General features: G+C 50.1%; 1 protein-coding gene across 1 annotated transcript; it reads left to right on the forward strand.

Annotated features, from left to right (window-relative positions):
• The first annotated feature begins 3,424 nt into the window (after positions 1-3,424).
• Positions 3,425-12,948, forward strand: TMEM171 (transmembrane protein 171). The gene is made up of 4 exons (XM_045886906.3): positions 3,425-4,315; positions 6,435-7,140; positions 10,879-11,017; positions 12,674-12,948. The coding sequence occupies exons 2-4, from the start codon at positions 6,504-6,506 to the stop codon at positions 12,870-12,872; spliced, it is 975 nt and encodes a 324-aa protein (XP_045742862.1). The 5' UTR covers positions 3,425-4,315; positions 6,435-6,503; the 3' UTR covers positions 12,873-12,948.
• The last annotated feature ends 3,005 nt before the right edge of the window (positions 12,949-15,953 follow it).

Raw genomic sequence — 15,953 nt, forward strand, 5'->3', positions numbered from 1 at the left:
CACAGGAACATAGTCCTCCTAGAACTCCCTAGCTCCAGGCCCCAGATATCCCTTTGCCTACTCACCTTCTCCACTCGGATGGAGAAATGGACATCTCAAAGTTAATATGCCCCGAAGCTTCCCTCTCAAACTTGTCCTGCCTTCCTTCTTCCCCATCCTGAGCAATGCCAGAACCATCCTTCCAGTTCCTCAGGCCAAAAATCCTCAAGTCAAAACCCACATCCCATCCAAGGACTCTCTCTTTGAGATATATACAGAATCCCACTGGTTTCTCGCCTCCGAACACAAGCTACAGCCATTTCTCTCCTGGGTTACTATAATAGCCTCCTAAATGTCTCGCTTCCACCCTTCCTTCTCCTCAGACTATTCTCACCTGGAAGCCACTGCTGCCTTAAAAAGAGTAAGTCAGACCACATCACACTCAACTAAAAAAACCCTCCAGAGTCTCCTCATCTCACTCAGAGTACTTACAATGCCTCATGAAGCTCTACACAATCTGGTACATGTGGACACACACACACACACACACACACACACACACACACACCTTTCCTCTCTGACCTCTTCTCTTATTCTTCATCCCCTTGCTCACCCAGTCATCCTGGTCTCTTGTTCTTCCTTGAATATGTCATCCCTGCTTCTACCTCAGGGCCTTTGCACTTGCTGTTTCCTTTGTCTGAAGGGCCCTTCCCTTCTTGGCCAAAATATAGCTCTCTCTGATGGTTTTACAATATGCACATGGGTTCTTTGATAGTCTCCCCCTTCAAGAGGTGGAGCCTAATTTCTCTCCCCTTGACTTAGTGACGCAACTCTAAGGAACAGAATAAAGCACCGCGATGATGTGTGCCTTCAGGGACTACATCATAAAAGGCACTGTACCTTCCCCCTCATTTGCTCTCTCTTGAATCACTCACTCCAGGGGAAGTCAGCTTCCATGTCATGAGGACAATCAGGTGGCTCTGTGCAGAGGTCTACAACAGTAGGAAAGTGAAAGCGAGGCCTTCTGCCCAGAGTCCCAGGAGGGAGCCACTGTAGAGGCCAACCCTCCAGCCTCAGGCAGGCCTGCAGGGGATGCGACCCCAGCCATCAGCTGGACTCCAGCCTCAGGAGAGATCCCAAGCCAGAAGCACCTGGCTAAGCTGCTTTGAAATTCCTGACCTTCAGAAACTGTGAGAGGTAATAAATCTTTGTTGCTTAAGCTTCTAAGTTTGGGGGTCATTTGTTATGCAATCATAGATAAACAGTATGCTTGCTTCCTCATTTCCTTCACTGAGGTGTCACCTTCTCAGAGACGCCTTCCTTAACCACCCTCTTGGAAGCAGGATTTCCCCAGCCGCCTTCTGTGATTTCTTACTCTCCACAGCACCTACGGCCTTCTAACACCCTGTATCATTTCCCTGTTTCTTTCATTGTCCTCCTTTTCCTTAGAATATAGGTTCCACGAGGGCAAAGTATTGTGTCTGTTTATTGGCCTGCAGTCAGCACTCAGTAAATATTTGCTGAATGAATAAATGAATGCATGCCACAGCTTCACTGTCTGTATTCACTTCCTGAATTCAAGATTCATTTTTTTTAGATTTTATTTATTTATTTGTCAGAGAGAGAGAGAGAGAGAGAGAGAGCGCTCACGCGTGCACGCACAGAGCAGGGGGAGCAGAGGGAGAGGGAGAAGCAGGCTCCCCGCTGAGCAAGGAGCCTGACAGGACACGGGGCTGGATCCCAGGTGACCTGAGCCGGAGGCAGATGCTTAACTGACTGAGCCACCCAGGCATCCCAAGATTCATGCATTTTTAAAACCTTGTTCTGATGCTGTTTTTCTAAGGACTCTGTCTGGTCTTTTTTTTTCACGACCACACAGGCTGGAAAAGGCCAGTTTGTTTTAGAGAGGAAGGAGGTCACCCAGCCTCTCTCATCAAAATAGGTCTGCCCCCAAGATGGGCACCTTGCAGGCTGGTGGCTTTGTCTTTCATACTTGACTGACGATCGGTTTCCAAGGATTTTAATTTAGTCAAACAGGCTCCACAAGGCAAACAGTCCAAGCAGCCGATATCCTGAGCAGAGGCTAATCTGATGGTCTTGGTGTCTGTCCATTCACGGCCGTCATGTGTGGCCAGCCTGCGGTCACGTGGCACCGGAGGGCAGCTGTATCAACAGGCCCCTTGCAGGTCCTCACACGATGCGGCCAGAAATCGAGTTGCACGTACAGGAGAAGGCAAGCATGAGGGCCCACTGGAGACGGAAACCCTCTTGTACACGAAAGGCCTGTGCAGGGAGAACACATTCTGTATCCGGGGCCTGTGTTCTTAGAAAGCTCGGTGTCGGCCACTGTTGTGCAATCACCACTCTTGCTTACCTGCTTGTTACATAAATACATAAGATTCTCTCTCTCCCTCTCCCACTCCCTTGCTCTCATGCACTTTCTCTCACTCTCTCTTAAAAAAAAAAAAAGCCACATAATCAAAAGGCATTTCTGTGTTCACGGCATTGTGTGTTCTCTGCGTGACAGGTGTATCTGGGAGGAACAGTCAATACATCTGGTTCAGGCCCAGGCTCCACGTTAATCAGTGGGGAGGTCAATTTTTGCCTTTGGGCCTTGGTTTCCTCAACTGAAAACTGACTGGTTTTTAGCCCCCCATCCTCTTCTGGCTCCAGCCTTCTGTGAGTTGCTGGGAACACACATTAAAGAATCACAGGCTGTAGGTAAAATGGGGAACACAGAGCCTGGCACAGAGCCAGGGATGTCAGTATTGTTCATGATAGGAATAATCAGCAATATTTAGTTAGGGCAGAGATTCTCACTCTGGCTGTGACAAAGGCCACATCTGGCCACTGGGGCAAGTGCCCCCAGCAAATTGCAAGGCTGGAACTTGTCCAGTATGTCTCCCTCGTGAAGCCTCGTCTCACCCACCCAGCCATCCAGTGCTCAGAGTCCAGGGAACCCCCTTCCCTCTCTGCCTCCCTCTGACCCCTTCTTTGAGAGTCTCCCTCCCTCTCACCCCTGGTAACTGGCTAAGCCCATCTCACTCTTTACCGTCAGTGAGACCTACAGAACCACTTGCTGTATTAAAGCTGAAAGCGATTGGCATGAACCCGTGACCGGGTTTCAGGCAAAGCTGACAGGAAGCCGGGAGAAGTGGCGGGATGGGTAAGTCCCCAGGGCTTCATGGCGCAGCTGTGCTTGGGCTGAGCCCTTGACTCACCTTCCACAGCGCCCTGACCTCTGGGGTGGAAACTGGCATAGCTGGGTCCGTGTCACGTGTCACAGGGCAGGTTACAAATAGCACGGGGATTGGCAAACCCATCCCAAAACTCCTGGTTCAAGGGCAGGGAAAGTTACCGCTTTAATTGCTGCCGACCATTAACAACTGAGAACCGGAAGAGGGGTTCTAAGGCAAAGAGCGTAGGTGTGTGTGCGGAAGGGACAGAGCTGACCTGCCAAGGGCCTGCTTCAGTCTTGGAGCGAGGACCTCGTGCCTGAATAGCTCAGGTATGGAGCACCTTGTCTCACATTCTAAACAGAGCGCACGTTTCAGTGACTTGGTGTCTCCATAACGCGTTCGCGGTCGGGGAGCTGGCAGCGGGGGACGCGCTCCAGTGACCAGCCATCAAGGTCTCCGGAGCGGCAGGAGGGCCACCGCCGCCAGGTAGACCGGTCCCGGACAGCGTCGTGGCCGAAAGCGCAGCCTCAGGAACGCGGGGCCCGATCCCGCCTGCGCCACGGCCACATCGGAAAGGGGGCCAGGGGCTTCCCCCGCCTCAACTCTGCGCCCTGAGCGCCCAAAGGATCCGGTTCCCTTCCTGCTGCCTGGATCTCGGCCCGCGCGGCGCGCAGTGCGGGCAGCCAAGAGGAGAACCTCAGCTCGCCTCCCCCCACCTCGCACGGCTGCGGGCCAGGGAGGTGGCGGGGGTGCCCGTTCTCCCCGGATTCCTCGCGCGCACGGTCACGGGCGAAGCGGCCACATCTGCCAGCCTTGGGCTCCGAGGCCGCCCCTCGTCACCCACTGCCGCGCCGGGCGCGCCTCCGGCCCCGCAGGGCAGCACCCGGTGGCGGCCAGCTCCCGCCAGTCCGCCCTGCCCGGCGTGCCCCCGCCGCCGCGCCCTCTCTGGCACCGCCTCCTTCTGTAAATACAGCGGCGGCCCGCCCTCCGCAACCGGACGCGCAGGTGGAAACGCGCGGTGCGGGCCGCCACCGGAGGCCGCGCCCAGCCGGGTGCCCACGGCCAGCGCCGCCCCGCCGAGCGCCCACCCCGAGGCCGGTGCCAGCGCCCGGGACGCGCGCTGGCGCAGGTAGCGCGCACGCAGGACGAAGCCTCAGGTGAGTGCTCCGCGCCCCGCGCTTCTCCGCACTGCCGCGCGGCCAAGGCTTGGTGCGGGGAGCGGCGCGGGCGCGGAGGACCCCGAGCCGAAGCTGCGGGGTGGGAGCCGCAAGCCCAGCCGCTGGGGGCTGTTGTTGCGCTCGGGCTCCCTGAAACCCACGGCAGGATTCCCTATACAAGACTTGGGGCTGGCTTTACCTCGATCCCCAAACGCACAGAGCCTTGGGCATGGTGAGATGCTGATTTGGAATTGTCCTTTGGAAAACAGTGGTGGAGAGGTAGATTTGGCTTTGGGGAAATTAAATGTAGGTTGGTATTTGGAAAGGGTTTAATTTTCTGTGAGTGTAGATGTTTTTGTGTCCGTTCGTGAATACGTGTATGAGACAGACAGACTTGACTGCCTACATTATTATGGATGAGGGATTGGTACGTATGGCAGGTGTGTAGTCCACTTGTCCATGGACAAGAGCTACAGATCCAGTTTTAGGCTTACTTTTACTTTACTAGTATTTGGGGAATTCGCCTTAAGACATTTGAAGCCTTGTGACTCGCTTCAGAGTTGAAGGTACCAGGAATTCAGTGAATTCCTGATAGGACTTTATAACAGAGAATCACCCTTATCTCTGGAACCAGCACAAGAGATTACATGAGTCAGATTTCTGTTTTTTAAATTAGTTCAATATTTTCTTTCAGTGTTTGTCTCAGCATATTCCATCTTCACAAATACAGTTTGCCCAGGTTTAAAATGGAAGCTTATTTCCCTCCTAGATTTCCTTCTTTCTCCAGCTTCCTTCTGATTCGATTGTACTTTTTCCTGGAAAAGTACTTCCTAGTATAAGACCAGCTATTTCTTTTCTTTACTTAAATTGACCCTCCTTGGACACGACTTGGGTTTGTCAGGACGGCCTTGGCTTTACAGCCTCAATCTTGAGCTCCTTCATGGGATCATGGATACAAATGGTACAAAATATTTTAAGTTTTCTTTCCTTGAGCCAGTAAAAATGGTCTTCACACTTGGGTTGTCTTTTCCACTGCCCCAACTTGAAGGGTCCTGGTAAAATACTCCACTCATAAGAGTAAGACAAGATAACTAAGATTATAAAGTCAATCTGCATACACTAGACAACTATTAACAATGGATTCGGGTCCACTTCATATATGATGATACCAGCAGAGGGCTTGGGTAATCTTGTGGGGAGGTGCTTTCCCACTTGATCTCACTTACACTCTCCGAGAGTTCAGAGTCAAGTGCTGTTGCTGTTTCATGCTTTTTTAACTGGTGATTTTATCGGCTGCTTATTTTTAACGGAGCCTAAACCTTTTTGTGGAAGTGAGAGGCACCTTGGAGGAGGGTACGTGAGAGGCCACCTGCACACCTGGGAGACAAGGCTCCTCCTGACGCTCTGTGCTAGACTCCCCTGGGTCACCCCGGCCTAGTCAGCCGGGCCCCCGAGTTCCAGTGCCTGTGTGAGAACTCAAAAATCACATTTTGACAGAGTTAACTTAAAATCCCCCAAACTCACTGTGTTCCTGAACTGCCTTCCCCTTCAGTGGAAACAACTGAATTGGGCCTCCTGCAGGTGTCCTGGCCTTAGAAGAAGGCGGCGGAATGGAAAGTTGCTGCAGTCTGAAATAGGAAATGGAAAGTTAGTTACTGAACAAAAATTTATCGACTCGGAAATGCTCAGAGCAGCTGTGATGAAACGTGGGATGTCTGTAAATCAGAAATAATCCCTGTGGTTCTTCCCTTACTCACCACTGTTTTGGGGGTTGTTTGTTTTGTTTTGTTTTGTTTTGCCCGGGGAAGTGAGTTTGTAAGACTTATAACAGGAAAAGCCACACCCAGTTACTTCTCTTGTATGGGTTTTGTTTTTTTTAGATAATCTTAGGTGCATGGTAATTGCATTTCCTCTTCTTGAATATCTTCACAAAATTTCATATTCAGGAGTTTCTGAATGCCAGTGCTTCTGACTCATAAACCAACTCATTGTTCACCAGTGTATCACTTGCATCAAGTTCTGTCCCCTATGATTTCATCCTGGAGTGATTTCTGAAATGGCCAGGGCGGGCCAGGAACACCTGTGCCCACTTTAATTTGGTGTTTGGTTGTATTTTCAGAGCTGTTGAAACCACTGGAGGGAAGGAAATCCATCCTGCCTGGTTCTGGGGAAGGGGCTTCTTCTGGCCATGTCTCCTGTAGCTGCCGCTGAGCCAGACGGGGTCCAGCGAGACAGGCGTGTCAGCAAGCTCATTTTCTTCCTTTTTGTCTTTGGTGCCATCCTGTTGTGTGTGGGAGTCCTGCTCTCCATCTTTGGGTTCCAGGCATGCCAGTACAAAATCTTCCCAGACTGCAGCATGGTGCTGAAGGTCGCTGGGCCTGCCTGTGCCGCGGCTGGGCTTGGGGCTGTGATCCTGGCCCGCTCGCGGGCACGACTTCAGCTCCGTGAGGGGCGCCTGCGGGGCAGTCAGGCGGACCCCGACCGAGCCTTCATCTGTGGAGAGAGCCGCCAGTTTGCCCAGTGCCTCATCTTCGGGTTTCTGTTCTTGACGAGTGGCATGCTCATCAGCATTCTGGGCATTTGGGTCCCCGGCTGTGGTTCAGACTGGGCGCAGGAACCCCTGAATGAGACAGACACTGCCGACGTGGAGCCCCGGATCTGTGGATTCCTGTCCCTGCAGATCATGGGGCCCTTGATTGTACTCATGGGACTGTGTTTCTTTGTGGTTGCCCACGTTAAGAGAAACAACTTGAATGAGGGCCAGGATGCCTCCGAAAGTGAAGACAGACAGACGCAGAGCACGGAGCCCGTCCATGTCACCGTAGGTACGTAGCTGTCGTTCCTGGGCACCCTCACATCACAGTGGCTGTTGCATCAGGGCTTCGCTGGGTTGTCCTCGGGTCTGGCCTAGGTTCTCCCTTTTCTCTGTCTCTCTTACACACCCATGCACGCATGCACACGCGCGCGCACATACACACACGGTGCTGCTGCTGTGCTAAGCCCTGTAAGAATCCTTGTGCACATCATTTCCTCCCAGCAATTCCTTGTGATCGAGCAAAAGCTTTGGGACATTAAGTCATGACCTTGACTGAGGTCACAGAGCAAATTAGGAGGAAAGTGAGAGAAAGTGCTAGCATAGCCTGGGAGCCTTCTGTCACGTTAGAGACCCGCCAAGTGACGTTGAAAGCTAGGGCACTTTGTGTTGGACGTGTAGATTCTCATCCCTGGCTGTCACCGGCTGGCTGTCCTTGGTAAGTCCTTAACCCCTTCTGGCCTGAGTTTATGCATCTATAAAATGAGCATTGCATTGCTAAGATCCCTCCCAGCACTAACATTCTAGGATTCTGTCTGCCCCAAGTCCGTAGATCTTCTGTGTTTTGAGGGGGCTTTCCACACTGTTTCCCACATTGTTCTCTATTTTCTGTAACCTTATCCTTGGCTTCAGGGTGGAGGCGAAGTTTGGAAATAGTGGGACCAACACTGATAAAGCATGATCGCACTTGTCACTTATTTCCCCCATGGAATGCCGAGAAACGACGTTTGTGTTCTCTGGGTTCTGCAGAAGAGATGGATTACCGTTTCCTGGAGTCAGCCCCTATAGCACAACTTCAGTAGCTTTGGCCTCAGTTTCACACAACCGAGGGGAAACCCCGCTGCTGCTCATTTTTGAAAATTGTTTTTTCAGTCTCTTACTTTTGAAAGGGTAAAGCTCTGAAGCCATCGCTGTGACATCTAAAAGGCTACGCACAGAGCATTAGGGACAGAAATCCCTGGGAGGGAAGAGAGGAGGAGCGTGGTGAAAGGGATGTTTCTCATGGTTGGGGCTGTCTGCTGGAGGAAGTGCTACTCACTGGGGGAAATCCCTGGCCTTCCAGCCTTGCGTGGCCCGGCCTTGGCGAGCAAGGGCAGATGGGTTTACAGACCAACCCTGGAGCCGCGGGTGAAACTCCCAGGCTACTATTTGTGTATTTATATATTTACGGTGACCACACCAATATCAGTTGTATCTTAATAATAGCTAACACAGATATGGGGCTCATTCCAGGGCCATATACCCATCCAAGTGCCCTTCAAGGGCCTACTCTGTCAAAGCTGTTCACACCTACAGCAACCCAATGAGGCAGATCCTCTTAGTATCTCTGTGTCAGGGATGAAGAAACCGAGGCACAGGCATATCCCATAACTTGCCAAGGTCACAGACTAGCAAGTGGCAGGGCCGGGCTCCAAACCCAGGCAGGGGGCACGCGTGGACTCTGGCCCCCGCAGAGCACCAGGGAGGGCCTCTGGGCACATGGCTGTGATTCTGGTTCAGCCGGTTTCATCCTTCCCCAAGTGTTGCGGGTAGCTGTTACATGACTAAAGGGCTTGCCTTATGTTATAGATGTGCTCAGGCCTTTTGGGGAACGCAGTGGGGACAAGTAAATGCACTCACTTGATGCTCATAGTATTCCGCGTAGTTGGGAGCATTTCGACGTGTGCCCTGTGGGTTTACTATCAGAGGGTCTGTGGGGCCCAGCCTCCCTCCCAATGGCTGGAATTGGGGGGCAGCAGAAAGCAGGGCTGCTGGTGCTGGGACATAGTGACTTGGGGTGGGGGGGGTTCTCCTCCTGATGTTGGCACTCCATCCTCCATCGCTTAAAATCTTTTCCACTTAACCCTTTAAGTTCCATTAAACCTGTGGAAGTCTGGTAGCCTAACTCATTTTTCTCTCCTTTGATATTATGGGATAGGGTTTAAACGTTTAGAAACCGTGCCTGTTAGCCTAATTGATAAGAATCTAGACATTGTCCGTGGTCGCTTCTGCCTGTGAGGGACTGGGGTGAAGAGAAGCAGTTCTTGGCTAAGTCCCAGAATTCAGCTGTTCCCAGAATGGAAGCCCCTCCTCCCCAGACACGTGATACCCCCACTGTGGGCACACTCAGCGCTGGGTCCTGAACACACAAGCAGGGGCATGAGACAGCCCCCTCCCTTGAGGGATGTCTGCTGTCAACTCAGAGGACGTCAAGTCCTGCAGGACATAGTAAAAGGGAAACCCAGGGGGGACGGGACTGCTTTCAGGGAGAGCAGGTCGCAAGGCTCGGGGAGGGAGGGGCGGGCAACTGATGGGCAGAGGCTTGGACGAGCCTCAGACACAGCTGGTGACTGCGAGCACTTCCTTGTTTGCGTTGGAGAGGTGGCTGGCCTGCTCTGGAGGCTTATTCCCAGCTCCTTTGTTCTACACTGTGTAATTAAACAATCGACCTTGCTTCCTCTAACCTACCAAGACCTGTGAAAAAAATTAAATGAGAAGCCCAAGATAACCATGAGCTGTTATCAGATTTAGGTGAGCGCTATCTTAAGCCCTCGTGGTCATGTGCTTGTAGGAGGAGAGAAAGAGTTAACACATTTTCCGAAGGGCTCCCTCCCCTCTGGGGGAGCCACCGAGGCTGCCCGGAGAGGGGCTGCCTGCGGCGAGGGTTTCATCACACATGCAAATCAGGGCTACTGGCTGGCGGCGGCGGCTGGTGCAGAAAGCACCTCTGCGGCTGTGTGTTCCGGCTGTGAGCTGTGAGCGTTTGCTCCATGCCCGGCACTGCTGTCCCCGCCACACACCACCCCGGCCCTCCTGCCTGGTCGCTGAGGCAGGAGCAGTTATGGATGGCCTGCGGTTCACCGATGCGGCAGCTGAGGCCGGTGGGGGTCCGATCCCTCGCTCAGGGCCACGCTGGGCCGGTAATCGGCAGATGGCCCGCTGGTTGCGCTCAGGACCCCGGTGCTTACCCAGCCAGGCGTCAGATCCGCTGCCGCCACCTGAAGTCCTCTCCCCTTCGTTCCTCCCGCGCTGTCCTTCGGTGCTGCCAGCTTATCCGAGGCTGCCCTCAAACCGCTACGGAGCGGTGCTGCCATGTGTGTAGAATGTTCTGGGCAACTCACGGGCCGCGTTTTGTATTGGAATTGGACTACCAATGAGGGCTTGCGTCTGGTGTCTGTTTCTCCTCCCCCAAATATGGGATGTATTCTGGAGTGAACAGCAGCTTGTTGGCCTGTGGTCAGAGGCTACAACTGCATGTAAGGAACAGGCACTTTATCCAACTGCTAAGGGTTGACAGTTTAAAACTTCAAGTTGAGAATGAGAAAGGCTTTGCAGCAGGAGGCATCCCAAGGAAGCAAATACTTAAAACAGAAATGCTTGAGCTTAGACTTACTAGGAAAATATTGGCCCACTGTTTGAAAAAATTGTGGTACAATATATGTAACATAAAATTTACCATTTTAAGCATTTTTTAGTGGACAGGGACATTAAGTACATTTGCAGTGTTCTGCAGCCATCACCACTATCAAGTTCTAGAAGTTTTTCATTATCAAAGAGAAACTGCCCCCGTTAAACACTCACTCGAATCCCCCCAAGCCTCACCCCAGTCCCTGGCAACCTCCACGCTCCCTCTCTGTGAATTTGATAGGCCCACTTTTAAATTCTGGAGTTAGCATAGGGGTTTTGACCTTTTATATTCACGGGGCCAAATATATAATTATTTTATTCTTGCTAATGTGCTTGTCTTCAATGAAATATTGTGTTTCCTTAGGTGATGCCGTGATAGTATTCCCACCCCCACCACCACCTTACTTTCCCGAGTCTTCAGCTTCTACAACTCCGAGTCCTGGGGCTAATGGTTTGCTTCCAAATGAAAATCCGCCTTCATATTACAGTATTTTTACCTATGGGTAAGACTTTGCATTTGAACTTCAAGAGTAGGCATGTTTAACTTTCTCAGGCCTGTGCCTGAACTCAGGCCAAATTAGCTTTGTACCATAGTACAGGAATAAACATTACAGTGTATCTTTTTTGCTGACATCATATCAGAATTACTGCCTTAATATTAAGAGTACCTTTTGGGAAACGTTGGGCAGCACATACATTAAAAATTATAAAAGTGGTTATGCTGGGTTAAATACGAAGCCTTCTCCAGGCATCTTCATGTACCCCTGGCAGGGGGGAATCCTCCAAGTGTTTAACACTTTATTAGCCAGACTGAGCACCAGAGCAGGGCTTGGGAGGCCCCCTGCTATGTTAGGCTTTGCCACTTTAGATGAAGGGGAGACGCGGGGGTCCTAGGGGACCTCCAGCAGGTACAGAGGGTTTCAGTATCTCACGGAAGAAGTTGGGTGACTGATTGATAGCCTGCCCCCTGACCCAACCAAGCTGGGCTTCTCCTCTCAATTTGAAGTTGTTCCCTGGGCCTCAGAGCCTTCTCAGATTGAATGAAGGGAAATCCAAGATTCACACCCCCATCCCCCACGCTCCCCATATGCCACAAATTAGGAGGCATACCTGGGGTCAGATTAAATGCCATCCCTTCAGGCAGAGGGATGCAGTTGAAGGTTTCAGACCTTCATGGAACCAGTGCAGCTCACAGTGTGGGAAGGCTGGTGGGGGCAGACCAGTTGGGGGGCTGGCTTCTGTAGACACTGAGAAATAGGACCTAGGAGACCCGGAGAGAATGCTGGGGATGGGCACAGCCTTACCTGGTCATTCATGTTTTAAGGCACACGTTCTTCTTGAGCTTCAGACAGGGTGGTGGGCCAGAGATCCAGACAGAGACAGGTATAGGAATTGTCCTGCATGGATGAAGGGGAGGTTAGGTTCTGGACATTTGTATAATTCCGTGAGTGAATTTTTGTATTCTTTTCTCCAATGATGAACTTCCCCAAGCCCTAAACAAATGTCTTTTAACTTAAAACAAACTCGTACTTGCTACCCCCACAATTTCTGTGTGCCACGGCCTGGCTTTCCTTGCATTCTCTCAGGTCATTCTCCTGGGTAGCCGAGACAGCAGTCTTGTCGTCCCCATTTTATAGATGAAGAGACCGAGGCTTAGTGAGGTGAAATAACTTGCTCAAGATTGCACAGCTGGAAAGCAGTGGAGGGGCAGTCCAGAGGCATGTCTGCCCGTTGCTAGAACCCACCCCAGTACCCAGTATGCTTTCTAGCCTCCCTTCACGTTTTTGGCTTACTGATTTAATTTTCTCTTCGTATAAGTTTGTCTACCTTATGTTAGCTGTCTCTGAAGAGAAAACAGTAGAGAACAGTAACTGCATGTGAATATTTTGGATGGCAGTGACACGTTCCTACCTCGTGTCTTCTCAATGACAAGGGAAACAGCCACGGGGTGAGACTCTCTTAATGTGACAGTCAGCTCTAAGGAAGGAAAGGGGCAAGAAATCAAGGCGCATCTGTAAGAAATAGAATAGGGAAGAAATTATTCCTTAGACCCTTGCAAATGCTCCTAAACACCTATAATCAAACATTTGAAAAGAACCTCATCCTTACGGTGTGTTACTTTTCTCCTCTCTTCCCTTTCTGTTCTCCCTCCTTTTTAGTAGGACCCCAACTCCTGAGGGCCAAGGCGCGGCCTCCGAGAGAGATCATGAATCTATATACACCATTTCTGGGACTGCTTTGGCCTCTGAGATCTCAATCACTCCGCATCTCTCCTCTGAACTGCCTCCCAGATACGAAGAAAAAGAAATGGCAGCAGCCACAACCTCATCTCCATCTTCTGAGCCTTCCCCACCGTGAACTCTGGACTCCAGTTCCATTTTCTATAAAATTGATCACTGTTTTATTTAATTTGTTTTTTAATAAAAAAAATACAATGGCCTAGGCTCTGTTCTGATTTCAGTGAACGTTCTGGATCAAGCGTGCTCTGGACCACGGGAGACGCCATGTGCCTCCAGCCCGCCCATAAGCTGGTTCTCTCACTGAGACCCGCTACATCCGAAGTGGTGGAGGAAGAAACAAAGGCTCTGAGAGGCTAATTAACTTATTGCAGGTCACACTGCTTCTAAACAGTGAGGCTGGGTTTTGAGCCAATGCCGCTGGGTTCCGGAAGTCGTTACCCTGTGCTGTTCAGAAGCTGACCAGATGCAGTTGTTCATGGTGAGCCTGGTCCATTCTGTTTTCCAATGTTAACTGCTTCTGGGGCAGAGAAACTAGATTACTCTCTTCATTTCTTTATTATTTCTTCTTCCTCGTCTTTTCTTCCCTCTCCCTCTCTTCCTTCCTCCTCTCCTATTCTCCTTTCTTTCTTTCATTTTGCAAGAAGGTAATTAGGCCTTTCACACTGGGGCAGTTTCAGCCCACTGATATCCGGAAGTCTCCTTACGGTGAAGTGACACTTTCAGAAAAGAGATTTCTTGGGCTCCTGGGAAAACTCGATTCCCCTGGAGAGGTCCGGGAAGGACCTCTACGTACTGCTCCGACTGCATGGACCACCGACTTTGATTCTCATAAGGCTACTGATGAACCAAAGCTTCTGTAGAGTTGGGCAGCACGGTAAGTATTTAATTCTAGATATAACCCAGAAATAACCACTAAGTGTTATCAGTTCTACCTGGGAGAAACTGCCTTTGAGAAAACGTAAATCTATAGTAACAGCACTGTTGATAACACAGTTTGGTGTAGCAAAAATGTGAGCTTTTTATGCCTTTACACAAGCCATAACCCCTATAAAAATCTGTATTACCCAGCAGTTAAGTGCCTAAAAGCAGAACGTAAGGGCGTTAATGCTCCAGTAGTTTGACCAAAGTAATGACTGATTTCATGGGAATTGCTACCACAATAAATCCTGGGAAGCCGTCTCTACTAGAAGCACTCATCTGTCTCTGAATTGGACATTTATTGGATGGAACTGCTCTTAAAATTCTGCTGTTTTTTTCTCCTGGAAGGTTAATTATTCACATTTTAAAATTAGAACAAAAGGCAGATCATTACCACTTCCTACTGCTATTATTTGTTTAAAATGATGAAGCTGAAATTTCTAGGTAGACTGACTTAGTTCTGAACACTTACGAGTTCTCCTCAATAACCAAGGATGGCTTGGCTTGGTTCAATGGCTCAGAGCTGGGGTTTGTCACTGAGTATTTTATCTTTATATGCTAATAAAATTAAAATGCAGTAGGCGTAAGTCTGACCTTCTGGTTAGGGAAGTCTCTTCAACCTCTGTCAGTCTCCGTGGTGTTCAGCAAGGTGGAGCCTGGTGGAGCCTGGAGAAGCCGGAGCATTGTGAGAGGTCCCCCAGGGTGAAGCTGTTTATTGCCAGACTGAAGTCACAGGTGGCAGAGCTGGGGCAAATTATTTAGTCATGGAAGATACATCCTATGCCTATCAAGGTTCTGGCAAAGGGTGACAGCTTCCGAAAACCTACGTGGTGGACTGTTACTTGACTTTTCCTTCGTATGTGTTAACATTTTTTTTTTAATTGAGGCAAAATTAATATAAAACGAACCATTTTAAGGTGAACAATTCAGTGGCATTGGGTATATTCACAGCATTGTGTAACCACCTCCTCTATCTGATTCCAAACTATTTTCATTACCCCCAAAGAAAACCCATTAAACAGTCACTCCCCATCGCCTCCCTCACCCCACCCCTTGGCAACCACCAGTCTGCTCTGTCTCTGTAGATTTACCTTTCCTGGGTATTTCATGTTTTGAGATTCATCCACACCATAATACGTATCAGTACTTCATCGCTTTTTAGAGCGGAGTGATAACTGCCTTGTATGGATATGCCATAGTTTATTCGTTCATCCATTGGTGGATATCTGTTGTGCCCTCCTTTTGGCTGTTCCAATGAGTGCGGCTATGGACATTCGTGTACAAGCTTCTAATGTTCTAATTCTTTTGGTTGTACACCTTGGGAATGGAATTGCTAGACCATATGCTAACCTTAAGTTTTTGAAGAAATGAAAACTGTTGCCCACAGAGGCTGTACCTTTTTCCATTCCCACTGGCAGTGTATGGGAGTTCCAATTCTTCCACACCCCCACCCACACTTGTTATTTTGTCATCATCACCACCATCACCATCATCATTATGACTATAGCAACCCTAGTTAGCATGAAATGGTGTCTCGTTCTGGTTTTCATTTCCATTTCTCTAGTGACTAAGCATACTGAACATCTTCCCATGTATGTTACCTGTTTTTGAAGACCCAAATGTTATCGTCAGTAGCATAGAGAATCTTATTCCTGAGTTCCCTCCTATGGTGTTGGGAGGTGTGATAGCCACCTTGTGGAAAACCATGATGAGCTCTGCAAGTTCAGGTGGGACAACCCACACCAGCTACACGGTGTTGCCATACTGCCTCCATGCCATGAGAACCTGTTCTTGTGAATTCTTTATCCTCTCCGGGGGTCAGTGAAGTGGACTAACCCAGTCAACAAGTTCTACTGAAACGAAAGCAAATGTTGGACTAGGCAAAGTCCCTTGGCTATTCAATTTACAGGCTAAGGAGGAATGCAACAGGCCAAGGGAAGTGTGTTTTCAGAGGATGAGAGCTGAGGGGAAGCAAGTATGTGGTCATCTAATTTCACCTGAGAGATTCCACCTGAGAGGTTCCATCTGGGAGTAGGATGGGGCGAGGCCTCTGGGACATCCTGGGGTGATGTGACTATTGTTTTCTTATATAGTTGCTTTGCAGAGGAATGAGGCCAGGAGGGCGGTGAGTGGCCCCGGAAGGGAGGCACCATTTCAGGGTAGGTCATAGGAAAGGAATGAGTCTAAAGATAGGAAGTGAACCTCAGAAGGTGGCCTTAGGTGGGCAGAAGACAGACTGTAGCCTGGCGGAATCTATGAGGGTCCACAATGATAAGAACCA

Source organism: Mirounga angustirostris, unplaced genomic scaffold (genome assembly GCF_029215605.1).
Source record: "Mirounga angustirostris isolate CCGP_5_RB_7025 unplaced genomic scaffold, mMirAng1.0.hap1 SCAF_7, whole genome shotgun sequence".
Taxonomy (NCBI): Eukaryota; Metazoa; Chordata; class Mammalia; order Carnivora; family Phocidae; genus Mirounga; species Mirounga angustirostris.